Source organism: Stomoxys calcitrans, chromosome 4 (assembly GCF_963082655.1).
Source record: "Stomoxys calcitrans chromosome 4, idStoCalc2.1, whole genome shotgun sequence".
NCBI lineage: Eukaryota > Metazoa > Arthropoda > Insecta > Diptera > Muscidae > Stomoxys > Stomoxys calcitrans.
This window is the reverse complement of record NC_081555.1, coordinates 174,504,125-174,521,093: the sequence shown is the minus strand read 5'-3', so window position 1 is coordinate 174,521,093 and position 16,969 is coordinate 174,504,125. Positions and strand designations below refer to the sequence as shown.

Below are 16,969 nucleotides of genomic sequence, written 5' to 3'. Positions count from 1 at the left end.
TATGCAATACTATATGTTGCCAGATTCAATGTGACATTTCCATTGAGAAGTTTGACATTTTCTAACATAATCGTACTCAGAAAGTTTAATGGTACTCAAAAAGCTTTACAACTTACTCTAGTTGGAATGGTTGTGAAGCACCATGATCCATTTGACATCTCCTGCTGATGATTTTTCTTGGTCGAAAATGAAATCGCCATATGGGAAACCATTGAAATGCTTCTAGCAACAATACACTTTTTGCTGACTTAAATGTTTTTTGCTATACTATTCTTTGAATAGAAAGTTTTAAACAATGGTCTAAAACCGGAATATATCCTGCAATGGAATCTCAATAAGATTTTAAGACCAAAAAAGATCTTTAAGACGACTTGATTCATAGGCGCTATAGAAAATCAAATCTTGCTACCCTTATTCAAGTCCAACTTATCCGACGATGCTGATCATTTATGTATCAAGTCGCCTTAAATAGCCCTGTCCAAATTCAGATGTGTGCTTTACAACTTACTCTAGTTGGAATGGTTGTAAAGCACCATGATCCATGCTGATGATTTTTCTTGGTCGAAAATGAAATCGCGATATGGGAAGCCAATGAAATGCTTCTAGCAAAAACACAATTTTTGCTGACTTTTAAATGTTTTTTGCTACACTATTGTTTGAATAGAAAGCATTAAACAATGGAATCTCAAAATGTGTTTTATTTGAACTTTGAACAACTTTGCCAACTATGGTCTAAATCGGTTTATAACCTGATATAGCCCCCATATAAACTGATCTTGGATCTTGACTTCTTAAACAGCTAGGGGGTGCAATTATTAACCGATTTGGCTGAATATTTGCATAAAATGTTTTGTTATAACTTCCAACAACAATACCAAGTATGGTTCAAATCGATTCCTAACCTTATATAAACAGCTCCCACATAAACCGATCCTGGATCTTGATGCTTGAATTTCTAAGGGGCGCTATTCTTATACGATATGGCTGAAGTTTTGCATGAAGTGTTTTGTTATGACTCCCACCAACTGTGCTATCTATGGTTCAAATCAGATCACTACCTGATATTGCTGGCAAATAAACCGATCTCGGATCTTGACTTCTAAGATTTTGATTTTTAAGATTTCCTTTACAATACCATTTTTTCTTTGTACCATTGTATCATTGCATCATAAAAAGTGTTAAAAAAACAAATCTTTCTCAAATGAGATCATAAAATATAGCAAGCGGATATGGTGGTCAACGGAAACAAACAACAAGAACCCCCTTTAAGATAATAAAAACAAATGATGAAATTGGTAATGTAAGAAAAGTAATAAAAATATCATTATATCATATAGTCTGGAGTTCGTAGTATTTTAACTTGGCAAAATAATGGAAGTAACTATTCTTTAAAATATGATAACACAAAAGAAGAACTGCAAAAGAATAACAAAGAAGTAAAAGTGCAAAAACTCATTTTTGCCACGTGATGCTAGTAATAACTCAATAAATCCCTAATGTGAAGGCAATAACAGCAGGCAGTTGCCACAAACATCATAAAAAAGTTACTATCACCTAAGCCATCATTATCAAGCTCGTAATAAGACCAGGAGGTTAGGGCTCTAACAAAACAAAATCACTTGTTGCCATTGCTGCAGCATTTTACAGGCCCCCCTTTAACATGCACAGATAAAAGAGTTCGCTGCAACCAAAAGGTGGTAATAAAATAATGGAATAGTTTTTATGTTCTTAGTCTTATCAGGGCAAAGGCAATCTATGGCACAGCAACTGGCACCACATGTGGTGTCGAGTGGTGTGCTGCGAGGCGCTTAGAATTTCAAAGCCAAAACACCATATGTGTAAGCCTCTGCCATAAATATTCAGTAAAAAAAATTTTTTTTTTTTTGCTGCTTCCTCAGCTCTCCGTTTGTGTTACAATTTCAGCGGCAAAGATTTTTGATGATTTTATCTATGCTAGTTGAAGTTTTTTCTTGCTTCTTTCTTTCTTTTTCATTATGAAGTTAAAGTATTTGGAAAGAAAAGAAAAACTGAATTACAAACACGAAACTGCTAAAAGAGGGTTTAATGGCAAAAAAGCAAAAAAAAAACTCTTTGGCAACCTGCAGAGTTACTACTTGGGTATGGTATACCCCCATTTTGTGATCTGTTTTGTTGGCACTGCCTAAGCATGTGAGTGACTATGTGGCAGAATGAATGGGGACTGCCAACATGAGTGTTGGGCTGATATAAATTGCAATTCTTATGGAACAGCATGGCATGCATCTCTAAAATCCATAACTCAGCTTTTTATGTTAACAACAACAAGGAAATATAGACAAGGAGGATTCTTCAGGAGTCCTTCCGAAATTTAACCTTAGATCGAAAAGTGGCCAGTAGTCGAAATTTCTGATGGAAACTCATTAGAAATAAGAAATTTTTCAGAAACTTGAATTGGCTCGCATGCTTGGCGGCTTCTGTGGTAGATTCATATATGAAGAGCATCATCCTGGACAATGCATCTAATAGAGAAACAGACGACAATTTGAAACTCCTATCCGAAGATTCATCAGTATGTGGTGTAAAAAAATGGAGTTTTTGAAAAAAATCTCAAGAAGATCCAAATCGGTGAGTGACTATGTGGAGCATCTTCTAGGCGTTGACATAGGAAATGCTCCAAAGTCTTAACTCCTACCCAGAAGATGGAACTAGCTATAGGAGCGTCTATAATGCTAATAATATAATAATGCCATCATTAACCTGTCTTGTTGTGGTCCAGATGACCGTATAGGTCATCATGAAAAATGCACCTTTTATGCACTCAATACTCTATATCGGTAGATCGGTCTATATGGCAGCTATATCCAAATATAACCCGTTTTTGACGATACTCAACAAAAAAGTTTAGAGGGGTACCAGAACTCGTTGTGCCAAATTTCATCAAAATCGGATGAAAAATTCTCCTTGTATGAGCTCAATACTCTATATTGGGAGATCGGTCTATATGGCAGCTATATCCAAATATGGTCCGATCTGGACCACATTTGACAGGAATAGCAAAGGGGTTTACCAGAACACACTGTGCCAAATTTCATCGAATTCGGATAATAATTTAATCTTTTATGGCCTCAATACTCTATATCTGGAGATCGGGCGGTCGGTCTATTGGGCAGCTATATCCAAATATAGTTCGATCTGGACCACACTTCACAGAAATGGGTAGGGGTCTACCAGAGCTCACTCTGCCATATTTCATCGAAATCGGATGAAAAATTACCAATTTATTGCCTTATGACTTTAGGTCTGGTGATCGGTCTATATAACGGCTATAAATAACTATAAACCGATTTTATGAGATCAGAAGGTCAGATTTATATACAAAAAATACGACATCATCAATATTTTTTTGGAAAATGTTTTGAGCAAAATTATAAATACCCAGCTTTGGGTATAAATGGGTAAATAGCCGGGAATTTACCCAATTTACCGGGTAAATACCCAAAAGGTATTTAGCCGGTAAAAAATGCGACATCATTAAAATTTTTTTTTGCAAAATGTTTTTATATCCAAGATATGAGCAAAATTATAAATACCCAGCTTTGGGTATAAATTGGTAAAAACTAGGGAATTTACCCAATTTACCGGGTAAATACCTTTTAGGTATTTACCGGATATCTTGGGTATTTTTATACCATACCCAGCTTTGGGTATAAATGGGTAAATACCCGAGCATTTACCCAATTTACCGGGTAAATACCTTTTGGGTATTTACCCGTTGCCCATCTCCACGTATAGGATCTTTCCCATTCCTCTAAGAGCCTCGTCTTTCCATCGGTATGTGACTTTTCCACCCGGTTGTTATTGCTCTGATAGCCGTTAGACTATCCTTGAGCACGTTCACCCGCTACATTCCCCCTAAATGAAATCGGCAGTAGAAGGGATTGGATCTACGGTATGGACTTATAACTGTTCCCTTCCCAGCTCGAGACAATCTGTGTAAAACAGATAACAGACGGCTGCTAGGGTTACACCTGACCATTCCTGCATCCTTGGTATTCCTACTTTACAACATCAATCGTTGTTTCAGATATTCACCCCAAAGCGTCTGCCTTTTCATCCCGATTCGGTATCATCCACAGTATTATCCGTCAATAATGCGACCTGCGACCTACATTCTCCAAGGCACTAAAGCACGTAATCGTGGGTGATTCCTCTTCCCTTTCTATATGCATATAGATCTAAAGTCCAAACGACCGTGTCCAGTGTATTAGTCGGGGTTTTATTTAGCCCCATTTTCACCACAACAACTTGTCCCTTACTCTAATGCTGCTCTTACTCTCTACCACGGTACACCATACTACCGATGCGCATGTCATATACGGATGGAACATACTTTAGAACATACCAATAGGCCACCTTGGGATTTATTCGGCATTTATGTGCCGATCCGATTATCATATTTGGACGGAACATACTTTTGTAGAGCCATTAAACCACCTTGGGGCGACATCTATGGGCCTTCGCCACACGCTCCGAAATGTGGTACTGGTACGCAAATTTGCCCATGAACATTCCATTAAGGAACAGTGGCAAACATCTCACATATCAATGAGTGCTATCAGCGCCAAGCTAAGCTCAATAATGAGGGGCCTTTTATTTAATGGCCAAGTCCGAAAGGCTTGCCGCAGTGCGACACCTGTTTTGGGGAGAAGTTTTTTGATCGAAAATGTCGCCAGCATTAGTAGCAGACAACCATCGCCGAAATTTTTTTTCTCATGTTCTCGTCAGTATTGGAACCCAGGCTTTCAGCGCCATAGGCAGGCATGCTAGCCTCTGCTTTATGGCAGCCTCCTTGACGTATAATCTTAGATCTTTACTTAGAAGTAGAATAGCAACAGCATAAGCATTAGATTGTGTTAATTCTACAATTTTGTGTTTAAGCTTAACTGATAAATCTCCACAATAAGAGAAAACCGAAAGTGAACTTCAATTATTTGTCTTATCTAAACCATTGCTGAGCTATTCTTGTTACCGCTATCACATACAGCCTATCTGTGACAACCGGAACAAATTTAAGTTTCACTTTGAAAGTAGTAGACAATTTTTTTTTTTTTTTTAAATAATAAAACAGAAAGATTTTACCATAAAATGTGACATGTGTTTGACGCTAAGAGATAAGGAAACATAATTACAAACAATTTGTTGTAATTGAAGAGAGAACAAGAATTATAAAATTAATGCTAGTTTTTCCTCACACACACACACACACAGAGTCTGTATGAATATTCAGGTTTGTTTCTTAAGTCTTTTATTTTATTATAACTACCACCTGCTTGCTGGCAGTTCAAATGGGTAAAAACTCTTATGGCTATAAAACGTAAAACTAAAAGTTTTCATTGCCCTTGAAATTATTACAAAGCTAATGCGTTATCACCCACAAACAGTTTTTATGTACATAACGTACATATATGACTCATAATATTTCTCCTTGCATTTTGAAGTGCCATTTTCTAAGTGCCATACATGCCAAACTTCTTGCAAGCTGCTTATAAATTTTTAAGTAATTTCAATTCTCATACCATACATCTATTTCTCATACTTGTATTGTCTTCTCCGTAAAATCTCACCTTTATTTGTTTTAATAGCCCGTCATAAAAGCTCAGAAAACTAATTTTATGTTATTTACCAATCAACAGGCAATGAAAATTCTTCAGTAATTTCTGTTACAGTGGCAAAGAATTTATGACAAATGACACACAAAGATTTTCACATACGTGGTACATGAGATATAATTCTTGTGAAGATAATTTTGTATAATTTGTCTTACCTTGTAGGTTGGTAAAATTTTCTAATTGACATTTTTGTATGGAAATAACCTTCAAAAAAGCTACAACTCATTAAATGTCTAACAAGGTGCAATTTAAAAATTGGACATAAATATCACAAAGCGAAAACTTTAATAACAAGTAAAAAAGCATTAAGTTCGGCCTGGCCGAACTTTGGATACCCACATCGGGTACATATGTAAACCACCTTTCGTCATATTTCGCTGAAAAATGCATAATTTATGCCTGCGTAGAAGCTACATTGAAATTTTGGTCCGATTTAAATAATATTCGACACGGTCATGGCGTGGTACAAGTCATTGTTAAATTTTTTAGAACAAGATATAGGTCTTTTTGGTAGACATATCCAAATAGAGACAGATCTCGACCATATACGACACGGATGTCGGAAAGCCTAACAATAGTCACCGTGTCACATTTCAGCGAAATCGGATTATAAATGGGGCCAGGACTTTAAATCGAGAGATCGGTCTATATGGCAGCTGTATTGAAATCTGAACCGATCTGAACCAACTAGAAGAGAGATGTCAAAGAGCCTAACACAACCCACTGTCCCAAATTTCGGTGACATCGTACAATAAACGCGCCTTTTACGGGCCCAAAACCTGTAATCAAGTGATCGGTCTATATGGCAGCTATATCCAAATCTGGCCCGATTTGGGCCAAATTAAATAGGATTATCGAAGGGCCTAACACAACTCATTGTCCCAATTTTCGGCGAAATCGGATAATAAATGCGCCTTTTATGGCCCCAAAACCTTACATGGCTGCTATATCCTTACATGGCAGATATATCCAAATCTGAACCGATCTGAACCAACTAGAAGAGGGATGTCAAAGAGCCTAACACAACTCACTGTCCCAAATTTTAGCCACATCGGACAGTAAATGCGCTTTTTATAGGCCCAAGACCTTAAATCGAGAGATCGATCTATATAGCAGCTATATCCAAATCTGAACCGATCTGAACCAACTAGAAGAGGGATGTCAAAGAGCCTTACTCATCCTACTGTCCCAAATTTCGGCGAAATCGGATATTAAATGCGCCTTTTATGGCCCCAAAACCTCAAATCTAGAGATCGGCCTATAAGGCAGCTATATCCAAATCTGAACCGATCTGCGCCAAATTGAAGAAAGATGTCGAAGGGCCTAACACAACTCACTGTCTCAAATTTCGGTGACATCGCACAATAAATGCGCCTTTTATGGCCCCAAAACCTTACATGGAAGCTATATCCTTACATGGCAGATATATTGAAATCTGAACCGATCTTAACCAAATTGAAGAAGAATAATGTTGAAGGGACAAACACATATCACTGTCCCAAATTTCGGCGAAATCGGGCAATGAATGCGCCCTTTATGGGCCTAAGACCTTAAATCGAGAGATCGGTCTATATGGCAGCTATATCCAAATCTGGAAACCAAACCTTGGATCGAGAACCTTAGATCTGGACCGATCTGGGCCATGTTGACTGGCCTTACATAACTTACTGTCCCAAATTTCAGCAAAATTGGATAATAAATGTGGCTTTTATGCGCCTAAGACCCTATATCGATGGATCGGTCTATATGGGTCTCTTACAATTTAGAGTTCACACCATTTTCTGTAAAAGAGTAAACATTCGAATATTTAATAAACAAATACAGCGAAAAATTTAAATGAAATAAACATTTGAAAAATATTCCTTCGATTCCCTATTCTACATTTCCATGTTTGTGTCTTAAGTCTTTTGTTTTTTTAATATAAACCTTTCGCAATGATGAGTTTTATTTAATTTTTCCACCTTTTCTATCCTTTCATTTTAGTTCTAAATGTTGCTGCCGGCAAAGCACCCATGCAAATATCCACCGATGGTTCTGGTGCTCCACAAAAAGCCATTGATGGCTCCACCTCAGCTTTTTTCACATCCGAAACATGTTCGCTGACCAAATCAGAGCGCTCACCATGGTGGTATGTTAATTTGTTGGAACCCTACATGGTGCAATTGGTGCGTTTGGATTTTGGCAAATCTTGTTGTGGTAAGTAAAAAAAAAAAACTCTTCAAAATTGCAACAAAATAGCAAACAAACAATTCCGAAACTCTTGCAACACCCAAGTGAGGGAGAAACAAACATCGAGATCAATAACCTGCTAACGTTGCCGCTATCGGCATTGAGTCGGCTAAAGAGAAAAGTCCCATAAAACACCACATGTACTGAGCTATCAGGTTAATAAATAACTAACTTGAGCAATTTTCTGTGTTTGCCATCGCCGACAAGTTGCATCAGTTGGGGTGGGTGTTTAGAGGTTGCAATTTGGTGGCAGAGTTGCCGTCTGTGATGCTTTTGTACAAAATTAGAAAGCATTTTTGTTTTGCCCACTAGCTACACTACTACATTGAAGAACTTTGGTTATTCAACAAATAGCAATCAGTGCTGTCCGATTTAAATTTTTAGTTCAATGATAAAGGGCCTTTTTTATTCGATATAGCTGAAATTTGGAACAGTGAGTAGTTTAAGGCCTCCTATCAATCGACCCAAATATGCCATACAGACCGATCTCCAGATAAAGGGTCTGGAGCCCATTAAAGCTTTATTTTTTATCAGATTTCGCAGCATAGTGAGTAGTTTTAGGCCTCCCAACATCCGATCCAAATATGGTCCAGATCGGACAATATTTAGATAAAGCTGCCATATAGACCGAACTCGCGATAAAGGGTTTGAAGCCCATAATAGCTTTATTTATTACCCAATTTCGCTGAAATTTTACACACTCCCGATATCCGACCTAAATATGGTAAAGATCGGAAAGTAGTTAGATATAGCTGTCATATAGACCGATATGCCGATTAAGGGGGTGAAGCTCATAAAAGCTTTATTTATTACCCTACATCCGACCAAATATGAGTTATATGGCACCTATAACCAAATCTGGACTGATCTGGGCTAAATTAATCAAGGACATAATAATCATCCTATTTTATAAAAATTCCACTACTATATCCGTAGTTATGTATTAATAAGGGCTGGTTTCGATCATATTTTATTCAGATCCCGAGAACTCATATAAAAGTAAAATTTTCAGACATTAAATCTGCTTTTCATGGGCCCAAAACCTTAAATCGAGAGATCGGTCTATATGATAGCTATACCCAAATCTGGACCGATCTGTGCCAAATTGAAGAAAGACATCAAAGGCTCTAACACAATTCACTGTCCCAAATTTCGGCAAAATCGGATAATAAATGTGGCTTGTAAGGGCCTAAAATCCTAAATTGGCGATATCAAGATATAATCCGATATAGCCCATCCTCGAACTTAACCTGCTTATGGACAAAAAAGAATCAGTGCAAACTTTAAGCTCAATATCTCTATTTTTAAAGACTGTAGCGTGTTTCAACTGACAGACGGACGGACATGGCTAGATCGTCTTGGATTTTTACGCTGATCAAGAACATATATACTCTATAGGGTCGGAAATGGATATCTCGATGTGTTGCAAACGGAATGACAAAATGAATATACCCCCATCCTTCGGTGGTGGGTATAAAAATGAATACGGATATCTTAGTAATCCTTTTGGAATTTTGTAGATAAAAGTGTCCTAAAAAAAAAAAAATGCCCGAAATTTCTTACAAAAGTCCTTAAAATACACCTTTCATGCAAAGACGGTTTAAAAATCGGAATTTTCTAGTAAATTTTGCAGTTTAAAATTTTGCATGGGTTTATGTTTTTTAATCCATGTGTCCCCTAATATGGAGTTAAAAAACATAAACCCAAAATTCATGTTGTTTAGCTCCAATATAAACCGATCTCCCGATTTGACTTCTTAAACCATTACAAGCCGCAATTTTTGTCCAATTTGACTGAAATTGGGCATGTGGTCTTCTGCTACGATTTCCAACACCCATGCCAAATAAGGTTCAAATCAGTCTATAATCTGATGTAGCTCACATATAAACCGGTCTCCCGATTTGATTTCTCGAGCTCCTACAATCCTCAGATTTTGTCCGATTTGGCTAAAACTTAGAACGAAGTGTTCTGTTACTACTTCCAACAACAATGCCAAGAACGGTCCAAATCGATCGATAAACCTAACTCTCGCTTAAACTTGGTCGGTTCCCAGGAGCTTTAATGGCTTGTTTGGCAAAAATTCCTTATTCGGTTCTTAGCTTGCAACGCTTAGAAGGAGAAGAGCTAGACCCATTGATAAGTATACCGAATCACTTCCTGATTCGATTTGGCTATGTCCGTCTGTCCGTCTTTCTGTCCATGTATTCTTGTGATCAAGTTACAGCTCGTATTTATTGTCCGTTTGTCATGAAATTTTGCACAAGTCCCATTTTTGGTGCAAATACGAACAAAATCGATTCAGATTTAGATTTTGATTTTTCATTTGATTTTTAAAGTTACATTTCCACGTGCGTTTCAAAATATTTCACATGGATCAAATTTTTATACGAAAAATAAATTTCTTCTTTATTGCCAAAATTGTTAGATTTTCCAAGAGTTTTATTAGAAAATAATATTTTTTTTCTTCTTAATGGCAACATTGCTGGTAAAACCCAATGAGCGGGGTGTAAGGAATTTAAATGAACATTTCAGGAAATTTCAGATATAAAGCAATTTTCTATTTAACAACACAGGCGAGCGAAAAAAAAAACTTGTTACAAAAACAATACAGCCTCCCGCTACAACATAGCTGTCCCCATTGCACCTTCTTCTCCTTGTCCCTCATCGAAGATATGGTGTTTTTTTTTTCATTACATTTTGTCTACATAATAATGGCAACAACACTTCTGGGAGGAAAATGGCAAAACAATCGAAGCCACCAAAAAATAATGAAAAAACTCCCATTACTATGGATAGTCTACTACCAACTAAGCAATGACTTGGCTCACATGCTTTCACTTGGCCAGGCTTGTAAAGTGTTATGTGAGTTTTACGTTTGGTTTTGTGTTTTTTTTTTTTCATTCCTTTCGTCTGCGACTCTGGGCCAAAAGCATAGCTGCCACCGAATCTCAAATGCCAAAGCGGGAATAGTTTGTTGAGTCCGCTGAGAGGGGATTTGTTGAAGCACAGCTTCAAAACTTCTTCTCTAGCTCTATGTAAGCCAAGTTTTTGTTGCTACCACTTTAATAAGCCTTGCCGGCTTTTTTCCAGTGGCTGGGAAGATATGTTTGTTTGTTGTTTTCCTTACAGTGTTGTTACACTCACACTCTATTTATGATTACTTTCACTGAAAATTTTACTCGTCGCCGTTGTCATCGTCGTCTGGCTTGGGTACAACACACAATTGTTTGTTGTACTTTAAGTTGCTGCCATTGAAGGCAGTCAAACTCCTTGTCATGATGCCTTGATAATAATGGCCAAGTACCCACACTTTGTTGATATCTCTGGCCTATGCCCATGATGAGACAATGCCTTGGAGTATTATGACCAAAATAATGATGTTGTCCAACGCCTGGCAGTGATGAGGGCAATATGGTCCCATCAATGTTTTCAATAGGGTCGAGCTTTTAACCATTCACTGGACAGATCATTTTTCAATAAAAAAAAAACTATGAAATAAACAAAAATACTGGGAAATTTGACCTTTGTATGACCCCAAAGCAAATAACATAAAGAATAGACATTCGCTTTCTTGGTATGACAATTATTGCCAATACGTGCTGCATAGACCGAAAGTAGACATTTTTAAGCCCAACTTGGGTGAAATGAAATGTTGAAGTTAGTTAATGAACCAGGAAGCAAAAAAGGGCTCATATCATTATATGAGTAAAAATAGTTGCATTTGACAAACTTCGCTGAACCTTCTTTCATAAAATGAGGATCATAACTTCCATTTAAACACCAAATTACAAAAGGTGGTGATCATTTGTGTCCAAAGTTGGAATTCAAATTCATGCCCCATTCATGAATTCATTTCACTTGTCCGCTTGACCAGGCGACAAAGTATTGCGGGAAACACCCAGTCACCAAAAATGGTAGTCCTGCCACCATGATACTCTACATATGGATCTTAGACTCCTTCTATGCCCACGAAAATGTTTTTGAGCCACATATTATCCAAATCGGTGTACTTTTTGGTCCTTGGGTGACATTACTGAAATTTAAACCCAAATTTTGGGCTCATGCTCTTCTCCCAAATATTTATACCCTGCACCACCACTGTGATACAGGGTATTATAGATTTGTGGATTTGTTTGCAACGCTAAGAAGGAGAAAAGCTAGACCAATTGATAATCGGCTTAGAATCACTTCCTGATTCGATTTAGCTATGTCCGTCCGTCCCTCCGTCTGTCTGTCTGTCCATGTATTCTTGTAATCAAGGTACAGGTCGTATTTGTTGTCCGATTTTCACAAAATTTTGCATAAGTCTCTTTCTTAGTCCAACGACAAACGCTATTGATTTTGAAAAAAATCGGTTCAGATTTAGATATAGCTCCCATATATAACTTTCATCCGATATGCCCTTTAAAGCTGTAGGAGCCCCAATTTTAGTCCGATCTTTACCAAATTTTGCACGAAGTGTGTTTTTTAACGAAATTTCATTAGAATCGGATCAGATTTATATATAGCTCCCATGTATATCTTTCATCCGATTAGGTCTTCTAAGGTCGTAGAAGGCACAATTTTTATCCGATCTTCACAAAATTTGCCACACAGTGTTTCTTTGGACGTCTTAATATGTGTTCAAAATTTCATAAAAATCGGTTCAGATTTAGATATAGCTCCCATATATATCTTTCATCCGATATGCCCTTTTGAAGCAGTAAGAGCCACAAATTCTGTCCGATCTTTATCAAATTTAGCATGAGATGTTTCGTGTGACGTCTTAATACATGTTCAAAATTTCATCTAAATCGAATCAGATTTATATGTAGCTCCCACATATATCTTTCATCCGATATGGCCTTTTAAGGCTATAGAAGGCACAATTATGATCCGATCTTTATCAAATTTGGCACAAAGTGCTTTTTGTGACGTCCCAATATGTGTGCAAAATTTCATCAGAATCGGATCAGATCTATATGTAGCTCCCATATATATATCTTTCATCCGATATGCCCTTTTAAAGCTGTAGTAGATACAATTTTGGTTCGATCTCTACAAAATTTTTCATGAAATGTTTTAATTGACATCCCAATAAGTGAGTAAAATTTCATCAAAATCGAATCAGATTTAGATAAAACTCCCAGGCAAGGCTGTAGAATTTTTTTTTTTTTTGATCTCTACAAAATTTTTCATGAGATGTTTTAATTGACATCCCAATACGTGAGTAAAATTTCATCAAAATCGAATCAGATTTAGATAAAACTCCCAGGCAAGGCTGTAGAAGCCACAAATTTCGTACCATCGTAAGAAAATCGTCTAAGGTTCTATTCGATAATTCAATAGGTATGCAAAATTAAAGCCTGACTAAATTTGGATATAAGTGCAATATATTAAAAGTGTTACGTATACTTGGTGGTGTAGGGTATTATATAGTCGGCTTCGGCCGACTTCTGCCTTTCTTCACTGGTTTTTTATTTGATTCCCTTATTGGACCGAACTGCCTCCATGACAGCATGAGACTTTCTGTATTAGAAGTACCGATCAGCCTATGTATCCCCTTGAGTGGGACTTTCCCACATAGTTACTTGGCCCCAAATTTTGGATTAGTTGCTTCAACTGATCCTCCATCTCTCGTATCGCAGTTTTAAGAAACGAAAATAGGGGAAGTCCGTAATCTAATCTAAAATAAATCTAAAATTTCCTTCAAATTAAAAAATATTTTCAACTAAAATTAATATTTTTTTTTCTTTTGGTAGTTAAATCTTGTTTTTCTTTAAAATATTAAATTTTCCCATTTTCCTCGAAAAATCTAAAAATCGTTTTTTTCCCTTCTCCCTATTTACAGGCAACAAACCCGCCACCATTGTGGTACGCGTTGGCAACAATCGACCCGACTTGGGTACAAATCCCATATGTAATCGTTTCACTGGCCTGCTGGAAGAAGGTCAACCCCTGTTCCTGCCCTGTAATCCACCCATGCCTGGTGCTTTTGTTTCGGTGCATTTGGAAAATAAGACACCCAATCAATTGTCGATTTGTGAAGCGTTCGTTTATACTGATCAGGCTCTGCCCATTGAACGTTGTCCCACATTCCGTGATCAGCCACCAGGTGCTTTGGCCTCTTACAATGGCAAATGTTATATCTTCTATAATCGACAACCTTTGAATTTCCTGGATGCCTTATCCTTCTGTCGCTCCCGTGGTGGCACTCTGATAAGTGAAAGTAATCCTGCCCTGCAAGGTTTTATCAGCTGGGAACTATGGCGCAGACATCGAAGTGATGTTAGCTCTCAATATTGGATGGGTGCTGTGCGTGATGCTGTGGATCGTTCCACCTGGAAGTGGGTGAATGGTGAAGAGGTGGCCGTCTCCTTTTGGAATCATCCAGGAGGTGATGAGGATTGTGCTCGTTTCGATGGTTCCAAGGGTTGGCTATGGAGTGACACCAATTGTAATACCCATTTGAATTTTATATGCCAACATCAGCCCAAGACTTGTGGCAGACCCGAGCAGCCTCCAAATTCGACTATGATTGCCTTGAATGGTTATGAAGTGGGTGCCCAGATAAAGTATACCTGCGATGCCAATCATTTGTTGGTGGGTCCTTCTTCGAGAACTTGTTTGGATACGGGTTTCTACAATGAATTTCCACCGGTGTGCAAATGTAAGTGGGGCCCTGAAGAAAGGGGTAGAGAGTTTTAAGATTCTTTTAATTTTTCTCCTGCGTTTTGCTTTTAGACATTGAATGTGGCTTACCTGCTTCCATACCCCATGGCAGCTATGATTTGTTGAACAGCACTGTGGGCTATTTGAGCTTGGTGAAATATTCCTGCCAAGAAGGCTATGAAATGGTAGGCCGTGCTTTGTTGACTTGTGACTTTGATGAACGCTGGAATGGACCCCCACCAAGATGTGAAAGTAAGTAGACGAAACAATGATGATAACAAAATTTGATTTAATGACATGATTGTATTTCCTAAAGGGTGATTTTTTAAGAGCTATAGGAAAGTTTTTCAAAAAAAAAAAACACATAAAATTTAGAAAAATGCATGAAATCCTTATTTAAATCGATAGTACGGTCCATATGATCCAAAGTTTGAAGATTATTTCATGCAAAAGTTGACCGTGACTGCGCTTAAATGGTCCATCCGCTTAGTCCAATTTTGGCATACTCTTTCCAACATTTTGGCAAATAAATGTCTTCCAATGCGTTAATTGAAACGGGCTTGTCTGTATAGACATGAGCATTAACATAGCCCCTCAACAAATAGTCTAAAGGCGTTAAATTGCACGATATAGGCGGCCAATTGACCGGTCCCGAACGTGAAATAAAATGTTCAACGAGCTCGCCTCTAAATAAGTCCATTGTTACGCCTGCTGTGTGGCATGTGGCACCGTCTTGTTGAAACCACATATCATGCAAGTCTATCTCATGCATTTTGGATAAAAAAAGTTCGATTTCATCCTACGGTAGCGCTCACCATACACAGTTACGTTACGATTCGCATCATCTTTAAAGAAGTACGGTCCAATGATTCCACCAGCCTATAAACCGCACCAAACTGTAACTTTTTCTGGATGCATTGGTAGCTCTTGCAATGCTTCTGGCTGATCTTCACTTCAAAATCGACAATTCTGCTTATTTACGAGACCATTGAGCCAAAAAAAGACCTTCCTCGAACAACAGATCAAACATTTTGATAATAAAATTCAAAAATCTGCAAGCGATGTTCGTTTGTAAGGCGATTCATGATTAAATTATAGACCGAACTGAAGATGCATTACAGGGAAGGTTAGGTTAGGTTTAAGTGGCAATCTGCCATCAGACTCACTTTGACGTTTTCGTCCATTGTGATACCGCAGGAACAGAAGAAGGAAGATGCCTTCTAGTTCCTACCGATGAGCCATCCAGATTTCTTTAAAAAACCCAATAACTTGCGATTGTTCACCTCAGCTAAATCAGACAGGCTCTCAAAGAAATGGGAACCTAAAGTGGAACTCCTTTTGACTGCTAGTGCGGGACACACACACAGAAGGTGTTCTATAGTCTCTTCTTCTTCGATGTCCTCACAGCTTCTGCAAAAGTCGTAGCTGGCAAACTTCATGATGCATGACAGGGAAACAAAACACGAAACGTGCGTGGGCTGTTTAAACCAGTGTTGCCAAAAAGATAATAGCCAAACAATCACCCTTTTCAATACCCGAAAGATGAACATATGAACACATTGATATAATTACCGGAAGACTCAGAATCCATGCCGTATCTGTCTCTCTGTTTGTCTGACTGTCCCTCTGTCTGTCCCTCTTTCTGATGGAGCTGAGAAGACAAAGGCCTGTTGATAAGTATACCAATCGACACAGTATCACTTTCTGATTCGATTTAGCCATGTTCGTCTTCCGCCTGTTTGTCCGTCTGTCTGGCCAACTGTCTGCCCATCTCTCTGCCTGTCCGCCTGTCCATATGTCCACCTGTCCGTCCTTCTGTCCATCTATCTATCAGTCTGTACGTCGGTCTGTCTATCTGACCGTCTACCTATCTGTCTGTACGTTGGTCTGTCTGTCTGCCTGTTTGTCCGTCTGTATGTCCATCTGTCTGTCTGTCTATCTGTTTGTTTGTCTGTTTCACCGTCTGTCTGTCCATCTATCTATGTCCGTCTGTCTGCCCCTCTGTTTATCCGTCCGTCTGTCCGTCTGTCCGCCTGTCTGTCTGTCTATCTGTCCGTCTGTCTGTCTGTCCGTCTGTCTGTCCGTCTGTCTGTCCGTCTGTCTGTCCGTCTGTCTGTCCGTCTGTCTGTCCGTCTGTCTGTCCGTCTGTCTGTCCGTCTGTCTGTCCGTCTGTCTGTCCGTCTGTCCGTCCGTCTGTCTGTCTGTCCGTCTGTCCGTCTGTCCGTCTGTCTGTCTGTCCGTCTGTCTGTCTGTCTGTCCGTCTGTCTGTCCGTCTATCTGTCCGTCTGTCTGTCCGTCTGTATATCTATCTGTCTGTAAGTCCATCTGTCTGTTTGACCGTCTGTCTATCCGTGTGTCTGTCCGTCCGGCTGTTTGTACGTCTGCATGTCCGTCTCTTTGTATGTCAATTTAAGTGTCGTTGTGTTTGAGTGTCGGACAGT

The 16,969-nt window shown here is 38.5% G+C and overlaps 1 protein-coding gene across 4 annotated transcripts in view; it reads left to right on the top strand.

The window, feature by feature from the left end:
* LOC106081083 (uncharacterized) overlaps positions 1 to 16,969 on the top strand; it is a 155,395-nt gene that overhangs the window by 125,201 nt on the left and 13,225 nt on the right. For all 4 annotated transcript variants that reach the window (XR_009398058.1, XM_059367453.1, XM_059367452.1 and 1 more), the window contains exons 3-5: positions 7,632 to 7,844; positions 13,708 to 14,526; positions 14,601 to 14,780. Coding sequence is in view for 3 of the 4 variants with exons in the window: in XM_059367453.1 (XP_059223436.1) it covers positions 7,632 to 7,844; positions 13,708 to 14,526; positions 14,601 to 14,780 (1,212 nt within the window). In the remaining variant the exon portion in view is untranslated. The remainder of the gene's footprint in view (positions 1 to 7,631; positions 7,845 to 13,707; positions 14,527 to 14,600; positions 14,781 to 16,969) is intronic.